Raw genomic sequence first — 23647 nt, forward strand, 5'->3', positions numbered from 1 at the left:
CCCACCAGAGGCTGGGTCAACTCTGAAGCCTGCCCTTCCGTCCTCCCTCCCCTCCTCCCTTCTCTCTCCACAGTAATAGTGTATTTTCAGTGGGTAGATGAGTCTTTTGTCTTAAAAGCGTTGTGATCTGTGGCTGCTCCCTCTCCAAGACTATGGCTCTGGCCCCACATTCAACAGTAGTAATTTATGTGTTATTCTCTGGCTTGAACGAACGGCCTTGGTACAACCATATTTTCTCCCTACATCCACAATGAGTATTCATAACACTGTCATTCCAAAATAGCTACTACCCTACTGCTTGCTGGGTTTTCATTTGTATGCAGCTCTAGCTCGGCGTGAGTGTCTGCAGGCGTTTTTTTCCCTTTATTATTATTTACTCTATAAGAGGTGCTCTTTGGAGCAAAATAAAGTTATCAAATAATGACACACGGCTCGCTCGCCCATCTAGCGGATTTCAACCCAGCCTTTGATTTGAATTATTGATCCGGTTTCTGCTGCAGATCTCCAACGGAGCGGAGCGCCAAACAATGCTGCGTGTTGTGAGGTTGGTTGAATATTTATGGAGCATAAAAGCTTTCCTATACAAGTCAGTCGGGGACTAGCAACACGACAGGCTTCTCAACATGGGTGACATGATATCTGCCTCCATCGACATCTCGTTCGGGCAGCTTTAAAAAAATAAAATAAAAACTCAATATACAACCGCAGTATTATTGGTTATACAAATCATATTTCAAATCACTAGAGAATGATGTATTCTGAATTTGATTTCCAACCCTTAGTTGGGAAAGCTGACACACTAACATAGTCATAAAATTACTCACTGCTTCTAAATGACTATTTATGAATTGTCTGTTGAGCTTTACATAGACTGTAACACAATAACATGATAACTGTTGACGCCACTTGGAGAGGGGGGGATGGGAACAGGTCAAGTCAAACCGGTGGTGCATCTCTTCTGGATCACCCCACGCTGAGGCATTCACCATGTGCCCACGCATTACTGGTATGCAGCCCAGCAACCACGAGTGAGTGTGTGTGTGGCCTGTTGATGTGGCAGAAGCGCATTGGCGTTAATATTCTGACCAGGTGTTGATTGAGCCCCCCTAAAGCCAGTGACGCACGTCGCCCCTTTTTTGGCACCCGTCCCGCCGCCGTCAGAGCATGGGGCCTATTCAGGCTGTCAGAGCTATGTGTTAGATCTTCTCAGTGCCTCCCTTGCTGTCTCTGCCGGGTTGGTCCTTTGCCACGCCGCCACTCAACCCTCTCCCTCCGGCAGCATCATGGGTCCCTGGGCCGGAGCAGGTTTAGTGCTAATGAAGTCAAATGTATTTCAATCGAGGCCTGTATAGGCTGTGTCTGTGGTGACGGCAGGGTGGCTGTTTTAATGCCAGCTAGGCCAGTCCTCCGTTATGGCGGGCTCTGACTCCGAAACTCACTCAGACACCCAATTGTAAGGGTTCGCTAGCATAGCACTGTGCTGTTTGTCAAAGCCAGAAACGGACATGCAAATCAGGGTAGATTACACCAATGAATCCATCGTGGGTGACAACTTGTTGGAGTGATAAAAGTCAAAGTAAAGTAGCATGGCGGGATGGAGTGGGGAGAAAAATGTTCTCGCATAAAAGTTAAGGGAGAGGCCAGGTGCACCACATCATTAAAGAAGGCCCCCTGAAAGAGGGAAAGAGCTGGCAAATGAACATGAGTGGCAGGCATCGTTAGTACCTGCTTCCCTCTCCCCCCCTGCGCCTCTAAATCCCCTATAAAGTTTTATGTAGGTCTCTTTGATACAATAATTATTTTTTCCTGTAATCTTTCAAGCCCTGCACCTTTTCCCCTGGCTGCCGCAGATCAAAGGCAGCTGGTTTTGCGCATGAGGGACTGAGTCGCTGGGTTTCTACTTCAATTGAAGGCAGCTGGCTCTGTGTGTTCTGGTCCTGATCTCAGCGCTGCTCTTCCAGATCTCTACTCTACTCCCTCTCTGCCCGCCAGCTCCCCACATCACACACACACACACACACACACACACACACACACACACACACACACACACACACACACACACACACACACACACACACACACACACACACACACACACACACACACACACACACACACACACACACACACACACACACACACACACACACACGGACAGTTCCCCTCTAAGGCCAAAGCGACTTAAGGGGGAGAGCAGGCTTGAGGTTTTGGCGTTCACTACCCTCCACAGGCATCTGGGTGTTTAGATTTAGTCAGAGATGTTCAAGTGGTTGGTGGAGTGAAGACAGACGAGAGGTTTTCCTTTCTCACTCAGAGAGAGGTAGAGTGAGAGAGAGAGAGAGAGAGAGAGAGAGAGAGAGAGAGAGAGAGAGAGAGAGAGAGAGAGAGAGAGAGAGAGAGAGAGAGAGAGAGAGAGAGAGAGAGAGAGAGAGAGAGAGAGAGAGAGAGAGACTGGACAGCGTGCTCTCCTCTTCTCCTGGTTTATTGTCCGTCATAATCATTATGTGGGGTCCGGTTAGTCAGATCCCCCTTACAGGACCCCGTTGAGGTTCACTGAGTCCATTAATGTCAACAAGCCCAACATAATTGGCCATGTCCTGTAAGGGAAACCAGTGAGTAAACAGACAAAATATAGAGCTTCGAAAAATAATGATGGTCTATGCCTGTGCTCTATGAATGTGTTTATTTCCCTATAAAATGTAAAACTGTAAGGCTCAACGTGCTGTTTGGCTGACTGGCCTCTTTGTCTGTTAAGGGATTTCATGCTCTCTCAACACTCCTTTCTGAGCACCACGGGTCAGGTTGGTCTGGGTTCCATATATTGATGTGTTCCAGGCCAAAAAGAAAAGGTCAGTTTCTTCAGGGAAACATTATCCACGATGGCACAGATTACTAGGAACAATGGGGAATTCTATATTTGTCCCTGATTGCGTATGCCATTTGCAGGAAAGGAAAAATAGGTCCTGTTGCATTAGGGAAGTTTCTCTGGACAAGCCAACGGCTGGGACAGGGCTCAGTCACAGGCAGCATCCCAAAAGGTACCCTATTCCCTATATAGTGCATTGGGCTTTGGTCAAAAGTAGTGCAGTATGTAGGGAATAGGGTGCCATTTGGGACTCACACACAGAGCTCCAAGCTCCGTACAACACAAGGTCTGCCTTCCACTTCCAGCCAGAAGAAATGTGGAAGTAATTAGGGTCCACCGATGTTTATTGAATAAAAAGACACTTAGGCATTATGTTTATGCAAGATCAGAAACACTCAAATTTGACACACTCATACATAGTTTTTTCTCTACTGAGAGGACATCTGCAACCAATATGGACTAAATGTTTATTTTATTACTGATGTGGAAAAATGTTTATAGTACTTGGCTTGTTATTCAAACGCGGGCCTTTGTGAAAACAATGGACGGGCTGCCATGATACTTGGACTGGACAATGGAACTCAGTTTAGCTACTACCGTGTGTGTGTGTGTGTGTGTGTGTGTGTGTGTGTGTGTGTGTGTGTGTGTGTGTGTGTGTGTGTGTGTGTGTGTGTGTGTGTGTGTGTGTGTGTGTGTGTGTGTGTGTGTGTGTGTGTGTGTGTGTGTGTGTGTGTGTGTGTGTGTGTGTGTGTGTGAGGTTACCTGAGTTTTAAGCGTTTTAATCTCTCAACAAATTACAAAACAATATATATATATATATATATATTTTTTTTTTTATGAAATAAAACCTCCACAGCTATTCTGTTTGATGTTAGAGGTGAACCAGCTGTATCACTAGGAGATCAAAGAGAGATGATCTCTTATGGAAAATTGTAAAATCGACAATCCCACTTGGCCCTTGTAGAAAATTCTTCAGACTATTACAGTACAGGGCATTGGTTCTGAGATGGGAAATTGGTATTTGAAGAACCTCTTCAAAAGTGGAGCAGGTGAGGGTGTAGGACAAGAGGACAAGTACGCAGCGAAACTTGAAGTTCATCCAGGCAAGAATCATTTCCACAATGACTATGATCATAAGCTGTCTCTCTACTGCAGCAGAGAACGGACACGGTGTTCTGAAAAGGTTAGAGGTAGGGCCTACTCTATGGTTGGGAAATTGGAAAGAGTGCGTGTTATGATTTCCAAAGAACAAAGGCCTGAATACCTGTTTTAACACCCCCTGCCAAAGCAAACACCACAAGAACAAAGAGGACAGAGCTAAACAGAGAGATAAACTTAGCTTCTAGATTTGACACTTTCCCACGTAGCCATGCAAAGATAATTGCTTTATCAGTCACAGGTTTCTGTTTACATGAATTACGTTCATGGCAAAGTAACCTTTAGAAAGCAATCCAGAGTAGTGTATTCAGGAATGAATGCAAAAACCTTGGTAGCGGCATCATTGCTGTTCCTGTCACTCTTACTCTGACATGCATTGATAGTGACATGCAGGCGTTTGCTGCCATCAGTTGGCTGTGTCATTGGTTTGCCTGGCCCTACAGGGGACAGAAGACATCCTCTGCGTCACCCACCTTGTCAAGACACCACAGGGTTTTAATTATATGCTTAATTTGCCCGCCACCCACCCCCACCCCTCAAATTATTCCCTGTCTGAAAATGTTCATACAGTAAATGTCAAGACAATTAGCCAAATCGTTCCGGAAAGGTCTACGCAGGTACACCTAAGTACTAGGCATAATAGTTTTTCTTAAAATGATCAAATTCAGATTTAAAATGTGCCACTTAGCAGACCACGACTCAGATTTCGATTCAGTCAGAAAGAAGAAGAATGAACTGTAACTCTAAAATCACCACATAGTTGTGATGCACTAAATGTACAACAGATGTATCTCTTGACAAACAGGGGAAAAAACACAGACTTAAACCGGATAAACTAGAGAAGAGAGAACATTGCAAACAGCCCAATATAAATGAAACAGAAGAGTGTTTCCAGACCACTGTAATTGCTACAGCTATAACATCATGACACCAGCTGATGAAAACACAGCCTTTTCCAGAGGCAGCCACGGTTCATCACATAGAGGAAGAAAGAGAGAGAGAGAGAGAAAGACAGACAGAGAGAGCGAGCTAAAGAGAGAGAAAGAAAGAGAGAGAAAAGAGAAAGAGAGACAAAGGTGGGGAGGAGAGGAGAAAAATGACATCTCCATATTAAAGCCTCTGTTGCCGGTGTCAGTTATAATTTGGTGCTGCCTGTGGGGACCGGAATTAAACTAGTCAGCTCTGGTCTGATCTCATTCGTCCTCCATTTTGAATCTGCTTAGAAGAATCCCGAGCTGGGGGGAATATTGCTGGCAAATTGGTTTTAAATTAAAGGAGGTGGCAAGGCATTCTGCTTCATCAGCTCTTTCCCAGGTGCACTTAATCTAATTTCATTAAGGAGATGAGGACGGATGATCACTTGTGTCGAAACATTAAGTCGGTCAATTTTTTCCCCCATGAAAAACTATTAGGGCTGTCAGCGACCTGGTGGGTGGGCTGTTTGTTATTGAATATGAGGAGTCTGGGAAAGAACCTGGGCTTCACAGGGGTTGGGGGAATGGGAAGAGGGATGTGGGGGGTGGGCTGGGTGATATAAGGGGCCAGAGGCACAGTCATTGCCATTCCTTTTTCCTTTTCTCTGACATGGGCGAGAGAGAGAGAGAGAGAGAGAGAGAGCGAGAGTGAAGAAAGCAACACACAGACAGATAGAGGAGAGAGAGAGAGAGAGAGAGAGAGAGAGAGAGAGAGAGAGAGAGAGAGAGAGAGAGAGAGAGAGAGAGAGAGAGAGAGAGAGAGAGAGGGAAGAAAGCAACACACAGACAGATAGAGGAGAGAGAGAGAGAGAGAGAGAGAGAGAGAGAGAGAGAGAGAGAGAGGGAAGAAAGCAACACACAGACAGATAGAGGAGAGAGAGAGAGAGAGATGGACGACAATATGACAAAATCCTCTGCGAGAGGGGAAGAGATAATACAACTGAAAGAGAGAGGAAGAAAGAGAGAGGAAGAAAGAGAGAGGAAGAAGAAGGGGGAGGGGTAGAGTGGGTGTGTTCTGTGTTTCCATAGACACGGCGCTCCGTATGTAGGTGCATGCTACCTTAAGACACACTACCCAGATACATCACCTAGGAGGACACTACCTGACGAGCCATTACTGATAAGCTCTCAGAAACACTCGTCTCTGTGATACACCATTCACTCCCTATACCGGGAGATAAGGGAGGGAGGAATTAATGTGTCAATCAAGTCAGCGTTGTGCCGTCCTGTCAAGCGAGTATTGAAACCATTAAAGAGCTGTAGCAGGGATGTGGTAATGGTCCCCTGGGAGAGAGGAGAGAGGCAGTGGGAGACTCAGACAGATACAGTTACTGCTGAATGACTGCCTGCCTGCCTGGAAAATAGAAGCAAATGGAATTAGACGACCTGGGTGTCGACACTGGGCGAATGAGCATTACGCCATCGCTGCAGAGCCATGACAGGGCAGGCCAGCCACTGTGTTAGCTAAGACTGGTGAAGAGAAGAGCACTGGAGTAGCATATTAGAGGCTAATGCTAGTATTCCTGACATGGAGAGGAGAGACAGGGAGCCATGATGTTATTTGCTAAAGCTAAAGAACACAGAGGAAACTGGATGAGCAGCGGCGCAGACAGGCGAGCTCAGCATAATAGAGTCAGGACGACACTTCAGGGCAGTCTTTGAAAACAGAGAGAGAAGGATAAATCCCGCCTTTTTTCTCTTCCTCTTAAATGAAAGAAAATGACCCTCTTCACTTCAAGTAGCATGAACACAGACATGAGAAAAGTTGCCAACTTTGGCTCGCTGATATTTCTAAATAGACGCATGGAATAATAATTGATCTTGTTTGAACTACATGGGGAAGCAGAGGTCAATGAAGGTAATAGTCACAGCTAACCGAGGCCATGTGGTCCTACTGAAACAGTGGGAATAACATTCTCTATCTGCATGACAGATTCCACCAAACAAAACCTGTAGACTATGGTGGTATAACATTTTGTTGGGTTTCTTTTGGTGTTATTGCTCTGTCTGTCTGCGTGCTAAGTGTTGGACAATATGTTGCTCTTCATGTGCTTATTGTCTGTCTGTATTTTTCTTAAAGGGTAACTCTCAACCCCAATTTCAGCCTTTGCCCAACCCCTTCATATAAAAAAAATGCATTCAGGTTGTGGATCGGGGGGAATTGCTCATAAATATTAATTTTGGGGGTGGGTAAACGTGGTCGTACCTGATCTCAACACTTTCTCACTAAAGCATTCTTACCAGAAGTCCACTGCCATGCTCAGATAATAAAATGATGCGCATCACAAGCAAATATGGCGCTAAACAGTTAGCTAACAGTGGTAAGGCGCCGAGTATCTGACATCTAGTGACACTTGCGGTGCAAATTTCAATCACCCATAGTGCACCAAATACGTTTGATTTGTTGCGGTGTTGTGTTGGAAAGGAAAGTGCCATCATCACCTTGAAAATGAAGACTAAGGGCTCAATTCAATCCAATCTGCATTGAAGTATTACAGTAGCTTTTTTCCCAATGGACAAATAAACTCAGTTCCCTTTTCCACATTTTGTTACGTTACAGTCTTATTCTAAAATGGATTAATAAAACAAAAACCCTCAGTAATCTACACACAATACCCCATAATGACAATTAGACATTTTTACATAAGTATTCAGTGCCTTTGCTATGAGAGTTGAAATTGAGCTCAGGTGCATCCTGTTTCCATTGATCATTCTTGAGATATTTCTACAACTTGATTGGAGTCCACCTGTGGCAGATTCAATTGATTGGACATGATTTGGAAAGGCACACACCTGTCTATATAAGGTCCCACAGTTGACAGTGCATGTCAGAGCACAAACCAAGTAATGAGGTTTAAGGAATCGTCAGTAGAGCGCCAAGACAGGATTGTGTCGATGCACAGATTTGGGGAAAGGTACCAAAACATTTCTGAAGCATTGAAGGTCCCCAAAAACACAGTGGCCTCCATCATTCTTAAATGGAAGGAATTTGTAACCACCAAGACTCTTCCTAGAGCTGGATGCCCGGCCAAACTAAGCAATTGGGGGGGAAGGGCCTTGGTCAGGGAGATGACCAAAAATCCGATGGTCACTCTGAAAGAGCTCTAAATTAACTCTGTGGAGATTGTAGAACCTTCCAGAATAACAACCATCTCTGCAGCACTCCACCAATCAGGTCTTTATGGTAAAGTGGCCAGACAGAAGCTCCTCCTCAGTAAAAGGCACATGACCGCTCGCTTGGAGTTTGCCAAAAGGCACCTAAAGACTCTCAGACCATGAGAAACAAGATTCAACTCTTTGGCCTGAATGCCAAGTGTCACGTCTGGAAGAAACCTGGCACCATCACTACGGTGAAGTATGGTGGTGGCAGAATCATGCTGTGGGGATGTATTTCAGCAGGGACTGGGAGACTAGTCAGGATCGAGGCAAAGATGAATGGAGCAAAGTGCAGAGAGATCCTTGATGAAAACCTGGTCAAGAGCTCACAGGAAATCAGACTAGGGCGAAGGTTCACCTTCCAACAGGACAAAAACCTTAAGTACACAGCCAATCCAAACCAGGAGTGGCTTCGGGACAAGTCTCTGAATGTCCTTAAGTGGCTAAACCAGAGCCCAGCTTAGCCGAACATCTCTGGAAAGACCTGAAAATAGCTGTGCAGCGACGCTCCCCATCCAACCTGACAGAGCTTGAGAGGATCTGCAGAAAAGAATGCGAGACACTCCCCAAATACAGGTGGGCCAAGCTTGTAGGGTCATACCCAAGACGACTGTAATCGCTGCCAATTGTGCTTCAACAAAGGACTGAGTAAAGGGTCTTACTTATGTAAATATTTTTATTTATTTATAATTATATAAAACAGTTTTTGCTTTGTCATTATGGGGTATTGTGTGTAGATTGATGGGGGGGGGACTATTTCATTAATTTTACAATAAGGCTGTAACCTAACAAAATGTGGAAGAAGTAATGGGATCTGAATACTTTCTGAAGGCACTGTAAAAACCTACAACTACTACCAGGGCAATCCCACAGGTATGCTTTCACTTTTCAGAATTACAAGTGTATGGGCACAGGATGAATATTGTAAATAAAGAATTACAAAAAGATATCTGCCCCATGTGGGATTAGAACTCACAACCATTGAACTATTAACTAACTGTATTAGCAGACCAAGCAGTAATAGTGGTTGGGAAAAAATAAAACGATTTGAGATGACCACCATTGTCATTCTTTTTTTTAATGATGATGCCTCCCGAGTGGCGCAGCAGTCTAAGGCACTGCATTTCAGTGCTAGAGGCATCACTACAGGCTGTGATTGGAAGTCCCATTGGACGGCGCACAATTGGCCCAGCGTCGTCCAGGTTAGGGTTTGGCCTTCATTGTAAATAATCATTTGTTCTGACTGACTTGCCTGTAGCTACAAATAAACATAGTATCCTCATAGCCTACATGTTTGTCTACGTAAAAGCACATAGATGTATATGAAACGGAAAGCAAAAACATTTAATTTGGTAATATGCAGAAATGTGCCTTAATGCCCTTTGAATTTTGTGTAACATCAGTAAGCCTAGGTCAAGGAAGCATCTTACCAAGATCATTGCCAAATAAGGCATGCTGTCACCTACTTTTATAGTAAGCCCTGAGGTGGTACCACCCAGAACATCTAGAAGGGAGAGTTTGAGATGACGTAGTGTTGAACTGCTAGGGGCAACTATTACTATTAAAATAGACCAAAATATATTGCTTTTGCAACAAACTGTCAAAATGATGACGAGAATTCACGTTTCACTATAACCAAGCCTAAAAACAATACCTGCCCAGGGACTATGATCGAAATTTAGCCGGCTGGCTAGAACCAGCACTTTTACTTTAAATGTTGATGAATTCTTACAAGTCTAAAATATTGAATTTGGCCTTTACTACTACAGCCCAAAGAAATGCACTGAATAACACATTTATATATGGCAAAAAGAAAGTCAAAAAATAAATAATAAGAAACAAAGTTAAGTGTTAATTATGTCAAGGGGATATAAGAAAGTTCAGGTTTTTTAATATATTTTTTTTACACATACAGTACCAGTCAAAGGTTTGGACACACCTACTCAGTTTAGGGTTTTTATTTATTTCTACTATTTTCTACATTGTAGAATAATAGTGAAGACATAAAAACTATGAAATAACACATATGGAATCATGTAGTAACCATAAACGTGTTAAACAAATCAAAATAGATTTTATATTTGTGATTCTTCAAAGTAGCCACCCTTTGCCTTGATGACAGCTTTGCACACTCTTGATAATGAATAATGAATTGGTCTGCCATGTAGCATGCTTCTGTCTATAGCATGAGCTGCAAAGTAGCTGCTTTTTAGAAAGATATCATGAAGAACTGCAAAATGTAGCTTCTGATAAGTCTTCTGATGACAGTGATGGGGAAAACAACAGTGTTGTTGTCACAGAAAAGAAGTTGACCGAGTTTTAAAATCAGTGGAATGCCTGGTTGAAGCAGAATATGATAGCTAAGGAAATGGAGAAAATTCTGGCATTTGATTGCAAATATGCGAAGGGAGTTGAAAAGAGAACACAAAGGCTGTTGTATAAAACACCTGTTTCCGGATTACATCGTCAAACTAAGGGCAACCATGCCATTCGTGACAGAGAGGGAGAAGCATTCATCCATCTATACGGATAAGTCTAGCTAGCTACATTTTCAGATATTATAAGTAAAACATGTTGTCATTAAGTCACTTTCATCGCAAGTTAAAGTGTACTGTTAGCTAGCTAGCAAACGTTAGCTGGCTGGCTCGCCAGCTAACATTATGTGTATGATCTATGTATTAATATTATTCGTATCTCAGAAAGCCATTTGCATTGCTAGTTATAGCCTAATGTTATCTGGCTAGCTAACATTGAAACTAGTTGGTTAGCTTTAGCTACCTGCAGATTCATGCATGGTGGCTAGCTGTGACAATCAGTTTGTATTGCTAGTAGTATGGGTTGAGATTATTGCTGCATTCAAAACAACTGGGAACTCGGAAATCTTCGACTTCCGATTTCAGTGCGTTCAAGACAACTGGGAACTCCGACTGGGAAAAATAGTTTTGACCGTTCATCCAACTCAGAATTCGGGCCTCTTTCTAGAGACCCGACATTCCGACCTGATGATCACTGGTGTCATGATTTGACTTAGATTTTTCCAAGTTCCCAGTTGTCTTGAAAGCAACATTAGGTTAATTGTTTAGCTATCTAACTACATGTCTAAACAAAAGACTCCACTTTGCCAGATGATTACATGACCCATCAAGTTAACCAGGTGTGTCTGGGGTTGATTATTGTCATCTATTTCATGAGCATGTGTACATTTCTAAACAACAGTGACTCAACCACTTAGCTAGATGTGGTTGGGGGATGGTTTCTTTCACACGACCCATCAATTTGAACAGGTGTGTCTGAGTAAGAATCATCTAATAATTCTCAAATATTTATACAATATATATCTGGACACTATTTTTGATATTACTAATATGCAAATATGCAAGTAACCATTACACTATACCGTTTACACTTTCTGTATCCAGTGCATGTGACAAATAAACTTTTATTTGATATAGTGTGTGTTTACTAGAAACATTTATGCGAAGAAAAACATGACCTGCACCAAAATTGGATTAGGATATTGGCCAAGGACTAGATAGTGTATTTTTGCTACTACTTTCACCACTTTTAGTCTGGAAATCTTTGGTTGTTTACTACACTACCTTACTCCCTCTGTTTAGCACATGGCCTCACATGTGAATCCTTTTAGGAGATGGGTGGGGCTAAGGCTTAAGAGGGTGTGAATGAATGGGTGTAGACAAAGAAGAGCTCTCCAGTAGGTGTACCAAAACATTCAAGTGCCAGTTTCTTAAAAGTAGGGTTACAGGTTCATCAACTTTTAAAGCAGAATTACTTTCCCATTGTTCCTCAACTGCAGTGGATGATATACCATTTTCTAGCTCGGAGTCTCTATTTTTATCTAATGTAACAAACAATATTTTAGACTGAATTGAGCCGGTCAGTCACATATTTAACCCCTTTTTTGGTTAGGCACAAAACGGCCTTCATACTTCCATAAATTTTTAGAACCGGTACCAGTTACGTTTAGATGAGTCTTAGAACCGGTGCGTCAATCGACTATAGGGGGTTAATGTCCACTTTCCCTGCAAAAATAAACGTAATAAAGTAAATTAACACATAAAATCTGATTCACAATTACATTAAATATTGTTAAAAATAAATTGAGTGGCTAAGTTGGTGACGTCCTGTTTGATCAAACATCAACCTTAGACAAACAGTGCCATTGAGGAACAGATTTTAGTGTAAAGCAGCCTAATGGGTAACACATGCTTTGTATGAACCACTCGACAGACATAAATAATATGTTATCAATAGAGTCACAGAGAGCCGACCGCCCAGAATAGGATGAGTTGAACTCATTTGACCCTGATACAATCTAATGGGCCCTTCATATTCCACTAAAACGCCTGTGACAGTACAACAGGGTTTGTTTACACACAGGTCCTTCTGTTGTGGAGGCAATTCTTCAAGCACGCGGTTAGCCCTCTTCATGAACATTAAATTTAGCCAGGCTACAGACACACATGCACGCCCGCCCGCACACACACCCACACACACGTTTTAATAGTTGAAACAACACAGAGACTTCATTATACTCTCCATAAAAGAGAAATCATCGTAATCATCTGAGCTACGCTTCAGGCCACAGCAGGGGGTTATTTGGTGGGTTATTCAGGGTCAAGGATACTATTTCTGACTTTGAATACTGTTCATTGTCAAACATTATGTTGGGATAATGGAGGAAAATTACACATTTCTTTAAACAGAGGGCTAGGCTCCATGGAGGAAATACGAGCGATGAGAAAACAATCTGAGTAGGCCTGTAGACCTATATCTGGGGCAGGCACAGCCATGCAGGTGAATCTACATAAACATCCCCACTGACAACATAGGACTCAGAGGTTACCGAGCAATCTCAAAAAACAACAACACGGGAATACATTGGAATACATCTGCAGTCTTATCTGTTGTGTGTTTGAATATAATGGTTTTACGACGTGCTCGTATCTACCCAGGCTGGCCTGCAATACCATACACCAGCCTGGCTACCAGACAGTATAATTCAAATAACTGTAACTGATTGCATCAAACGGGCACACCTGCAAGCAAAATTCTAATTGATGTAATCTGTTAAATCCTGACAATGTGGGTGTTCAGGTGGCTGCTGATTTGAAGTGAAAGAAAGCAGCCATTGTTGGCAGCACCTGTTGCAGTTAACATGCTAGAAATTAAACAGACAGAGTTATTGTAAGTGTGGCCAATTACAAATGACAGTGTTTGTCCTACCTTCATGAAAGCCAATTTTACACTGGTGATTTGACTCCACTGATGGCTTGTCAAGATTGATTTTTTTTCCCATCTCTCTCTGACCCTCATCATTCAATTTTCTATGGATGCCACTCTGTCATCTTGATGAAGTTAATAGTCCTCCATTTCCTCGATCGAGAAGAGGTCCGTTTACTACGGTCCTTAACCCAGACACAGACATTCTTTTTTAGCTCGTGTAATGAACATGGAAGACATGGTGCTCTTTCAGAGAGGAGAACTTTAGGAATTCACAACGGCTCCACTGTGATGTACGTCAGCTCTCTGGTTTCTATGGACAGTGGCACATTTTTCAGAGAGGCCCCATGACTGCATGGTAGGAGTTAACTACCGCCAGTCAAGTCCAGAGACTACTGCACTCACATGGACCAACCCCACCCTATTCCCTATGCGTTCACTGAATAGATTAAAAAATATTTAAAAAAGGTTCTGATAGATTAGCCTTTCTGGAGAAAGAGATAAAACACACTTTGAATTTCCAGCAACTCAGTAATTGCTTCCACATGTTGTGAACAACACGCACATAGTTAAAACAACCCCCTGACATAACACATATGGCATTCCCATTTCAAATGAGCAATGAACCTACCACGTGGCAGGGGTAGGGGTATGGATAGACACAGAACAGCAAACAGAGAGGGAGGGTTGATCCGAGGATACAGAGGTGGGGGCTTCTGTCTGTAGAGTAGTTCCTTCCTCTCCCCTCCCCCTCCTCACCCATAGTGATGCCAGGGAGCTGTATGGAAACTGACAGGCCCTGAAAACTCCCTTCCTGTCATGTCAAACTGACGGGTGAGAGAGAGGCTCCCCTTCCCACACTCACTCATTCACTCACTTTTTGGTTCAATGAAGAGATAAAAGCCTATTGACTTGCCAAAGCTACAGTTCATGCAAATTATGCTGCTATCAATGTATTATTTATAGGGCGAGCGGAGCCGCAGACATTTCCACAGAACTGGGAGATAAGCTTACAGGAGATTAGGCATGCTATCTCATTCATTTACCAGGGAGTAATTGCTAAACTGCGGGGGAATTAAGATGTGTGAGGCTCCCATTGGTGGTTCATGGTGGAATGGCTGCAGGTGGTGGTGGAGGAAACCATAGATGAACAAGCCAGCCACCCAAGTAAACAAGTGTACAGTTGTGAAATTGATATTATTACAAATACTCTGTATAGACGCTGGCCAACAGCTGTCAAACAGACTGAGAGGAGATTAATAAGTGATGGCAACTTGGCAAATCTGCCATTTAACAACATAAAGACTGTGATACTGTACATGCTGCAATGGATATTAGGGACATCAGTAGTGTATTTTCTGCATGAAATTAATTGGAATATGATAACTCAAATCTACATAATAGAGTGATCAATGACATTTATTAACTAGATTTGCGTCACATTGTTGTACTGTATATAAAATGTGATACATGTTGTACACAGTCTTGGGGTTTATCATCGAGGTTAAAGGAGTTGCAAATTGAAAGACGCAACATTTCTCTTACACCTATAAAAGCAGTGTTATTATCTGCGTTGTGAAAAACTAATAATGGGAACATTTGAGTAAATGAGGGATACAAAGGGTGTTGAAAGCAGGTGCTTCCACACAGTTGTGGTACCTGAGTTAATTAAGCAATTAACATCCCATCATGTGTATAAAAAAATGCCAGGCAGGCCTTTATTTTGTCTACCATGGCTATGCCCCCATAGGATGACAATGATCCCATCCAAAGGGCACGAGTGGTAACTGGATGATTTTTTGAGCATAAAAACAATGTTAACTCTATGCCATTGCCGTCTCAGTCTCCAGAGCTCAACCCAATTGAACACTTGTGGGAGATTCTGGAGCGGCACCTGAGACAGCGTTTTCCACCGCCATCAACAAAACACCAAATGTGTGTCGCATCCCTCCAACAAGAGTTCCAGACACTTGTAGGACCTTTGCCAGAATGGCGCCGGAATGTACAGTGTATAGCGTCCATTTTCCGAGCTCCTGACCAATTCCGCCATTTTGTGTGTATTTTTGCCCTGATCTCAACTCTTTTAGTACATAATGTGTCCGCCATCATTTCCTACGACTGAAAAGATCTTCTGGACATCAGAACAGCGATCACTCACCTCGATTTGGATGAAGACTTCAACTTCAACGAGTCGGCGGCACAGGACATACTGCTCACCCCTGGCCAGGCACTAATCCCTGATCCCTGACGGCTCGCCACGGTAAGCACGGGGAGTTGGCTCAGGTCTCCAACCTGACTCAGCCACACTCCCCGTGTGCCCCCCAAAAGGTCAGGGCGTGACACTATAGTTTTCTATCCTACATATTCTAAATATTCTGTCCACATACTGTCCATAATTTAACAAAGGGGTTGAATACTTATTGACTCAAGACATTTCAGCTTTCCTTTTGTATTAATTAGTCAATGTTCTTAGAAAAACATCATTTAACTTTGACATTATAGGGTATTGTGTGTAGGCCAGTGACACAAAATCTTCAGGCTGTAACAAAACAACATGTGGAAAAGGTCAAGGGGTATGAAGGCACTGTAAATAGGTCACCAAATAGCTACCTACCTGCGTTTATACAATCTGCATTGAACCCTTTCTGCGCCAACTTTTTTGACTCATCACATATGCTGCTGCTACTGTTTACTATCTGCCCCTTTATGTCTCGTTATACTGTATGTACACTAGGGGTGTCCCTGACCTCAACAAAAATACTGGTCGACCAATCAATTTATTTTTTTGCATTTTAGATGACTACTTCATGAAGCTGGTTGAGAGAATGCGAAGAGTGTACAAAGCTGTCATCAGGGCAAAAGGTGGCTACTTTGAAGAATCTAAAATCCATATTTTTTGGGGGGTTACTAGATGATTCCATATGTGTTATTTCATAGTTTGATGCCTTCACTACTTTTCTGCAATGTAGAAAATAGTCAAACAAAGAAAAAGCAGGGAATGAGTAGGTGTGTCCAAACGTTTGACTGGTGCTGTATATGGATGATGTATAAAGTCAGGCACATTTAACAGTCAGGCTGTTGATTATAGACCTAAATACGTTGGGGTTTCCTCTCTCCTCACAATTCTTAGACAATCAAGGCATGTAATAGAACCATATACAATTTCTGTGGCACATGTCTTAAGAGTGATGGACTGTCCCATTCCCACGGCCTCCACAATGGATTAGTCTCCAGGCGCAAATCAGACAGGCGTCGTGTTGTACCTTGATTAAAACAAAATGTTGGTGCTATATGCTTGACTAAAGAAATCTCGGTCGACCAACAGCTATCGACCAATCAATCGACCAGTTGACTACATGGGGTCAGCCCTAATGTACATATCTACCTCGATTATCTGGCAACCCTGCACATTGAATTGGTGCTCCTTGTATATTGCCATGTTATCATAATTCATTTTGTTTTAATTATTACTTTCATTATTACGTGTTTTACTTCTCTATTGTCTTTCTTTCTGCGTTATTGGGAAGGGCCCGTAAGTAAGCATTTCACTGTTAGTGCACAACTGTTATTTACAAAGCACGTCGCAAATAACATTAGATTTTGACTGAATCTAAACTGGCCCACCGCCCTCGAAAGACACTTTAAGTTGCGATTTCCTTTATTTTGGCAGTTGCCTGTGTGTTTTCCTTGTTAGTTTCTTTCTTTTCTGTTACTTATCTGTGGGACGCAAATGCTCAACAGTAGTGGGACTAGCAGCGTTGTCGCTCCATTATAGCTCCTCCTCATCTCCTCTCACTTTTCTTCTTCAGTCAGGAACTCAACATTTGTTGTTCACAACTCCTCAAGTACAAGTGATGTGGTGGGGAAAGATAAACAGAAAAAAGCCGTACCTTGTCATCAACGTCACTCTCACTGTCACACTGCAAGGGAAGAGGAAGGGAAAACATAAGGAATTATTCATTTTATCCCCCCCCCCACCACCAACAACAACCTCATAATCAGTGCAGATGTTATTTTTATGGGAGACTTCTTGTTCAGTGACAGCTTTCAACACAAATGAAGGGAGATGAAGGGAGAGAAAGTGTCGCGTTTGAGAGAGCTTTCAGGGTTCTAAAGGAGTACACAATATAATACAATAACGCTATTCTTGAGTTTTCTGTGCAAATACCATAGTTTGCAAAAAGTGGAAAACAAATATCAGTATAGACTGCACGAGTTGTCGAGTGTCCATTTTGCAATCAACAGAAAAGTGTCCTTCACTCTCTTGATTAGAATATGAATTGTGCTTTCCACACATCTTCAGACCATCATATCCTATAACCAACATTCTCCATTAGTATGTGAACATGAATGTATTTCACATTTGGTTATAAAAATGGACTAAAACTTTTGAAATGCAAATGTGCAATTATGCCCACAATGTACATAACCACTTGTCTCCTGCATGGCATCCCTTTATAAGGCACAAAAGCTGATCTCTCATTTAATCTCTACTTCCATTTCTCACGTTCATTAGGTGTTAATAGTGAATAAATGCTCCTCCAGGTCGCTCCTCTCTCACTACAATGGGAAGCGAAGTTGTGGAAACAGGAGTGGACCAGTTGGTCAGACCTCCTGGACCTCACAGCGGGGGAGCCAGGGAGAAAAGAGAAAAGCTATTCACGCAAAGAGCCATAGAGAAGAGAAGAAGAGAAGGTCCCCTGAAAAACACTGCCGGCCTGGCTTCAATCTGTCAATTAAGATTCTGTGGCAACATATTTAAGTGCCCCTCTTTATTTTGTTTAACTCCTTTTCAGAGCCCCGGCACAAAGGGAGACTTTGGGTCAAAAGAGGCACAGCGGCCCTTTGTGTTGTAGCGTGGTGGGTCCAAATGTAGAATTAAGCAACGAGTACCAATCAGCACTACAGACCAGACCTGGGTTCAAATACTAGGCGAAATCTTTCAAAAACAGTTAGCATTTGCTTTAGTCTGCCTGGAAGTGCAGGACGGGGCGGGGTTTGCACTTTTGCGACTATTCTATTTGTTCTATTGCAACAGGAAAACTCAATCAAGCCCGGCTTAAGTATTTGAAAGGATTTCAAATAGTATTTGAACCCAAGCCTGCTACAGTCCAGAGGTAAGGATGTCTCCAGAGAGCTACTCTTATGCCCTTGAATCTTCCCATTCTGTGGGTGAATGGCAGAAGACTTTCTCTGACTGGGGAGAGTGGTAAAGTCAAGAGATTCTGTGGCTCAACATGATATGAATGACCGTGTGTGTGTGTTTTACATCTGTCTATATAACATCTTAAGGCAATGCTGAAGTCCTAACCTTCCATTTTGAGCCATTCTTACAGAAGAAAGGGAGTCGAAACATTTACACTGGAGGCCAGATCAATGGAAAAGAGAGAACACACTTATTAATGCATTGATTTCCTTTCTATAACTGGCCATTGTTGATAGTATTCAGAGGCAGTGAGTGAATGAGAGAGAGACTGGGACACACACACACACACACACACACACACACACACACACACACACACACACACACACACACACACACACACACACACACACACACACACACACACACACACACACACACACACACACACACACACACACACACACACACACACACACACACACACACACACACACACAAGAGAGAAACAGAAAGAGAATGAGAAAGAGAGGGAAAGACACGAAATCAAATGGCCCTGACTTTGGAAAGCATGTTTAAATGTTCCATTGTATACAATCAGTGTGTGTGTGTGTGTGTGTGTGTGTGTGTGTGCCCATGTCTATGTGTGTGAGTTCAGGATTAGAGAAAAAAAGCCTGCTTGCTGTCTGTACCTTAATTCTCCAGGGAATGTTTGCAAACCCTAATTTCAGGGCTTTACTTGTCAAAATACATTATAGGTACATGGTATTAAAGAAACTGGAAGTGGCTTAGGCTCCCTGTCAATCAACTTCAATTCAGCATGGGGAGTTCTCTGCAAATTGATTGTCACACATTTCTACCCAGAAGAGCCTGTTACTGACTCAACACAACCTGTAATCAAGCAGCATTTGTCTCTCTCTCTCTCACAAGTCATTTTTTTTTTTAAATCACCACATTCAAAAAAAAAGCAGACTTTCTCCTAGATTTGCCTGTTGACATTGCCCCTGGAAGTAAATGGGATCCTGGTTTGAGATCATACCCAGGGAACTGGGAGAAATGTGTTTTTAGTATGCACCACAACGGCTGCCTGCTGCTGCCGGGCGGCTCACACAGTGATGCTACTTCCCCCTGTTATTGGGGCCGGGCTGAAACCCTGCATGTGCGGTGGAGAGGAACAGGTGGATTCTGGCTGCAGCTGAATTCCCCAAGCACAGACCTGCAGGCTGGTCTTAGTGAGGATGAGGATGAGAGCAGAGGATAAGGAAGCCACAGAGTGCTGCTGCCAGTGCACTGGAGAGGAGGAGAAGGAAAAATAATATCGAAATAGCACAGCAGGGCTCTCATCCCCCCCCTCACCAATCTCTTTAAGAGACATTTCCTGCAGCAGAGTGTAAATAGAGGACTAGAGGAAGGATGGGGTTGTTCTCAGCAGGATAGGAGTTTCAAGTCAAACGTGAAAAAGAAGAAGAAGCATTAAACACATAGTGGGGACATGGTGGTGGCTCCTGAGGAGATGAAAGAGGTCTGTCAGGGCTGTGTTTGGTTAGCATGGGTCCAGGCTATAACTACATACTATTATAGGTCTACACTGAGTCTATGCTAGGTCTACATTGCGCCGATGTGGGAGAGGGCTACAGTGGGGGCTGCATTAGGCCAATGCCATCCTGTGCAACAGGGTTCTCTCGCTGTTCAACTGAGAAGAGATCCTCTGTGCTGTAGCAGTCAACTAGGGCCAAGCCAGGAGAGGGAACACCTCAGCCAAATGGGTCAAATGGAAAACCACAAACACACCAACCTCCCCTAACCAACAGCAGGACAGCAGGCCAGGCCAGTCAGAGGGGACGTTGTTAAAAACCCGGAGATATGTTGCTCGCAAAGTTCCCTGACAGGAGCCCCAGCGGGTCCACCCTCTCATGGATATTCAAACACAACCCCCACCGAAAAAGAAAAAAAAAATGAGAGAAGATAGAGAAAACCTGGCTACTGGTTCAGAGGCAGGCGGAGCGAGGAGCAACATCTGCACCTGGCAACCGCTGCCGCAGTGAGAAGAAATCAGGGAATAGCTTCACCGGATGGCTCAGTCTCCCTTCCCTCTCCTCCCCTCCACACCTCAGACGGATGGTTTTGACATTTACACAGCTTTCAACACTTTAGGAGCGGGAGATGTATTTTGACAGAAGAGAGAAACACCAGTCCAGACTGGACCCGGGTCGGGTCTCCAGTGCTAGGCTAGCCCCAAGACGACCTCATATCTCAGACCTGGAATGAGGCAACAGGGCTGAGGAGGGAGACAGGCGGCTTCAGGATTTTTTGTTTCTTGCAGATTTGGTAATAGACGTGTGGGGGAAGACAATAAGTGCTACGCATCCCGGAGCACATTAAAAAAACGACTGGCCAAATTAATCACACAGTTCCACCCGTCACATTCTGGGGAGACTTGCGATAAATTTGCCTCGAAGATAGAGGGAGAAACTTTTCCGGCGACATGAATACTGGCACAGCGTCAATGTCTGTCGGGGCTGTCTGCTTGAATACTGATTGGGGCCATCCTGGCTGTGAGATATCCACAAGGATGTAAAAAAAAAGAACGGAGGCTTGTGGCGCATACATTTCACTGCCAGCTTGTGCTCCAAAAATTGAACTGTGACATTATACTGAAACTATTCCTATTTGTGTCTCAGTCAAATAAAATAGTCTCAGAACTACCACCACCCACAGATATGATAAGACCTCATATTCACTATTGACAAAGCCAAAAGGCTGAGACAGTTGGGCATCTTCATGTTGTCAGAGAGAATGGCCTAAGTCCAGGCACTGTTTTCCTCAGTCCTAAACGGCCATCTTGGTTTATTATTGGAGAACGTGGTGAAAAGCACAAATTTCATACTGTGTCAGTCCTCAGAAGCACTCTCTGTAGGCCTTATTGCCCATCCAGATACACATGGATCTAATGGTAGCTTTACCCAAGAAACAGCCACAATTCCCTCCACCTCAATTTCCCTCCTGTGGCTCCGGAGATGAGGTGTGTGATATTGGGTGTGTCCCAAATGTCACCGAAGCGGAAAATATTTTTGATACCTCAGATTGTTCTGGCAAGTCTCACATAGAAACTTAAGTGAGAGGAAGGATGTTTGACATGCTTTTTACATTAGCATGGCAAACCATTTTTTGAAGAAAATCATGATTAAAGTGGCCATTTTAGGCCCCTTTTAAACCTATACATGACTCCTGTGAGACCTGACGATCCGTGTACCCTACATGATACAGACAACATACTGGTGTCATTGTGCTCCTTAGAGTGTGCTCCAACATATGGAATATGTTTAGATTCTGAAGTACACATTTTCTAATGCATTTATCCAACATTTAAAAATATGAATATTTTATAACGACCCCTTTTAGATTTTGTTCAGTTTAAGACATTGTTTGGAAGAAGTATAATCGACAAGTACATCAAATGTCCAGTGGGCTCTCTGCTAAAAGTTCTGATCAATTGTATGAGCACCACCAACACAGTGGATGGCAAATAGAATCAAAGGGAATTCCTTCTGCTGGTGATTTGCTGAATATGCAATCCTAAAAGTGGGCTGTGATTGGTTAATGACCTAAAATGTCCATTTCTATGTCAGAAATGGGTCATTTCAATAACAGTACCAGAGAGCCCACTCTGTAAATGTTATAAGTTTGAAGAGTATATGGTTCCAGACAATATTTCTAAACAAATAAGCAAAATCAAAAAATAGTTTTGAGACATTCATCTAAATATTTTTCACGTGAAAATGTGTATTTCAGAATGTAGACATACTCCATATGTTAGAGGACACTATGAGGAGTGTAATGACACCAAGGTGTTGTCTGTATCATGTACGGTTCAGTGATCACTATGCATACATCATGATTCAAAAATATATCAATTGTGATACAAATGTAAAAAGTGTGTCCAACATCCTTGCTCTCAAGGACATTTCTAAGAATTGCCAGAACAGTCTTAGATACCAAAACACGTTTTTGCTCCCGTTGGCGTGGAATCACACAATAGGGTACCTTTTAGGAGGCAGATTTTGGCCCTGCTTGGGTACCCTGCCACTGTCGCAACTCCTACGGCCGCAGGACCACCAACCACCAGGCAGGCACGTTGTTAGCAGCAGCACTGGAAGTTTCTATTGCACCACCGAGCATGGCACCAGGTTAAGCACTTCTTCCTACAGGACTCACACATCCATAATTCAAGGAGCCGAGGTTTCTTGCAGGCTCCTGTGTTTTCAGCCCCCTCTCAGTCTCAACACCAACCACGGGAGAAAGAGAGGGAGAAACATAATGATGAGTCATCGCAGAGGCTCGGGGGTGGGAGAGGTTGAGAGATGACGCTGAGGTTATCCTGATTGTGTGACAAACAAGGGGAACATTTGATAAATAAACCTCTCTTCTGGGCGCCAATGGAAGAGCACACAATGCCCTGGGTTTGTTGTCAACCAAAGGCGGAGCGAAAACAAAACATGCAACATTTTCAATAGAGAGAGGTCAGTGGTTACATTATGTAAATAAAATAGTTTACTGACACCACCGAGTTCATAGTCTCAAACACTGGGCTTTGCCGTTATCGTGACTACTAGTGTCACCACCACTTAACCTTCTTAACCTTTGAGAAGACAAAATAACTAAATTAAGCAATTCCTCATAACCCCTCCTGGCACCTGCATATGGGTCCTGCACTCTGACTTGACCAAAGACTCAGATCTAATCAGGCATTTGACCTTGCTTGGGGGCTGCCCGGAAAGTCAGGGGCCTAATTTATAAACCGAGTGCACGTACATACAGTTGAAACCAGAGGTATACACACACTTAGGTTGGAGTCATTAAAACTCATCTTTCAATCACTCACAAATTTATTGTTAACAAACTATAGTTTTGGCAAGTTGGGGTTAGGACATTGTTTACAGATTATTTCACTAATAATTCACTGTATCACAATTCCAGTGGGTCAGAAGTTTACATACACTAAGTTGACTGTGCCTTTAAACAGCTTCTGATGTGCTAATTGACATCACTTGAGTCAATTGGAGGTGTACCTGCGGATGTATTTCAAGGCCTACCTTCAAAGTC

General features: G+C 43.1%; 1 protein-coding gene across 2 annotated transcripts in view; it reads right to left on the reverse strand.

Moving 5' to 3' along the window:
• The window catches only part of LOC124034188 (fibrosin-1-like protein), a 437533-nt gene that overhangs the window by 105014 nt on the left and 308872 nt on the right, over nucleotides 1-23647 (reverse strand). For both annotated transcript variants that reach the window (XM_046347042.1, XM_046347043.1), the window contains one exon: nucleotides 17289-17318. In XM_046347042.1, the coding sequence (XP_046202998.1) occupies nucleotides 17289-17318 (30 nt within the window). The remainder of the gene's footprint in view (nucleotides 1-17288; nucleotides 17319-23647) is intronic.

This window comes from Oncorhynchus gorbuscha, linkage group LG04 (assembly GCF_021184085.1).
Source record: "Oncorhynchus gorbuscha isolate QuinsamMale2020 ecotype Even-year linkage group LG04, OgorEven_v1.0, whole genome shotgun sequence".
Lineage (NCBI taxonomy): Eukaryota > Metazoa > Chordata > Actinopteri > Salmoniformes > Salmonidae > Oncorhynchus > Oncorhynchus gorbuscha.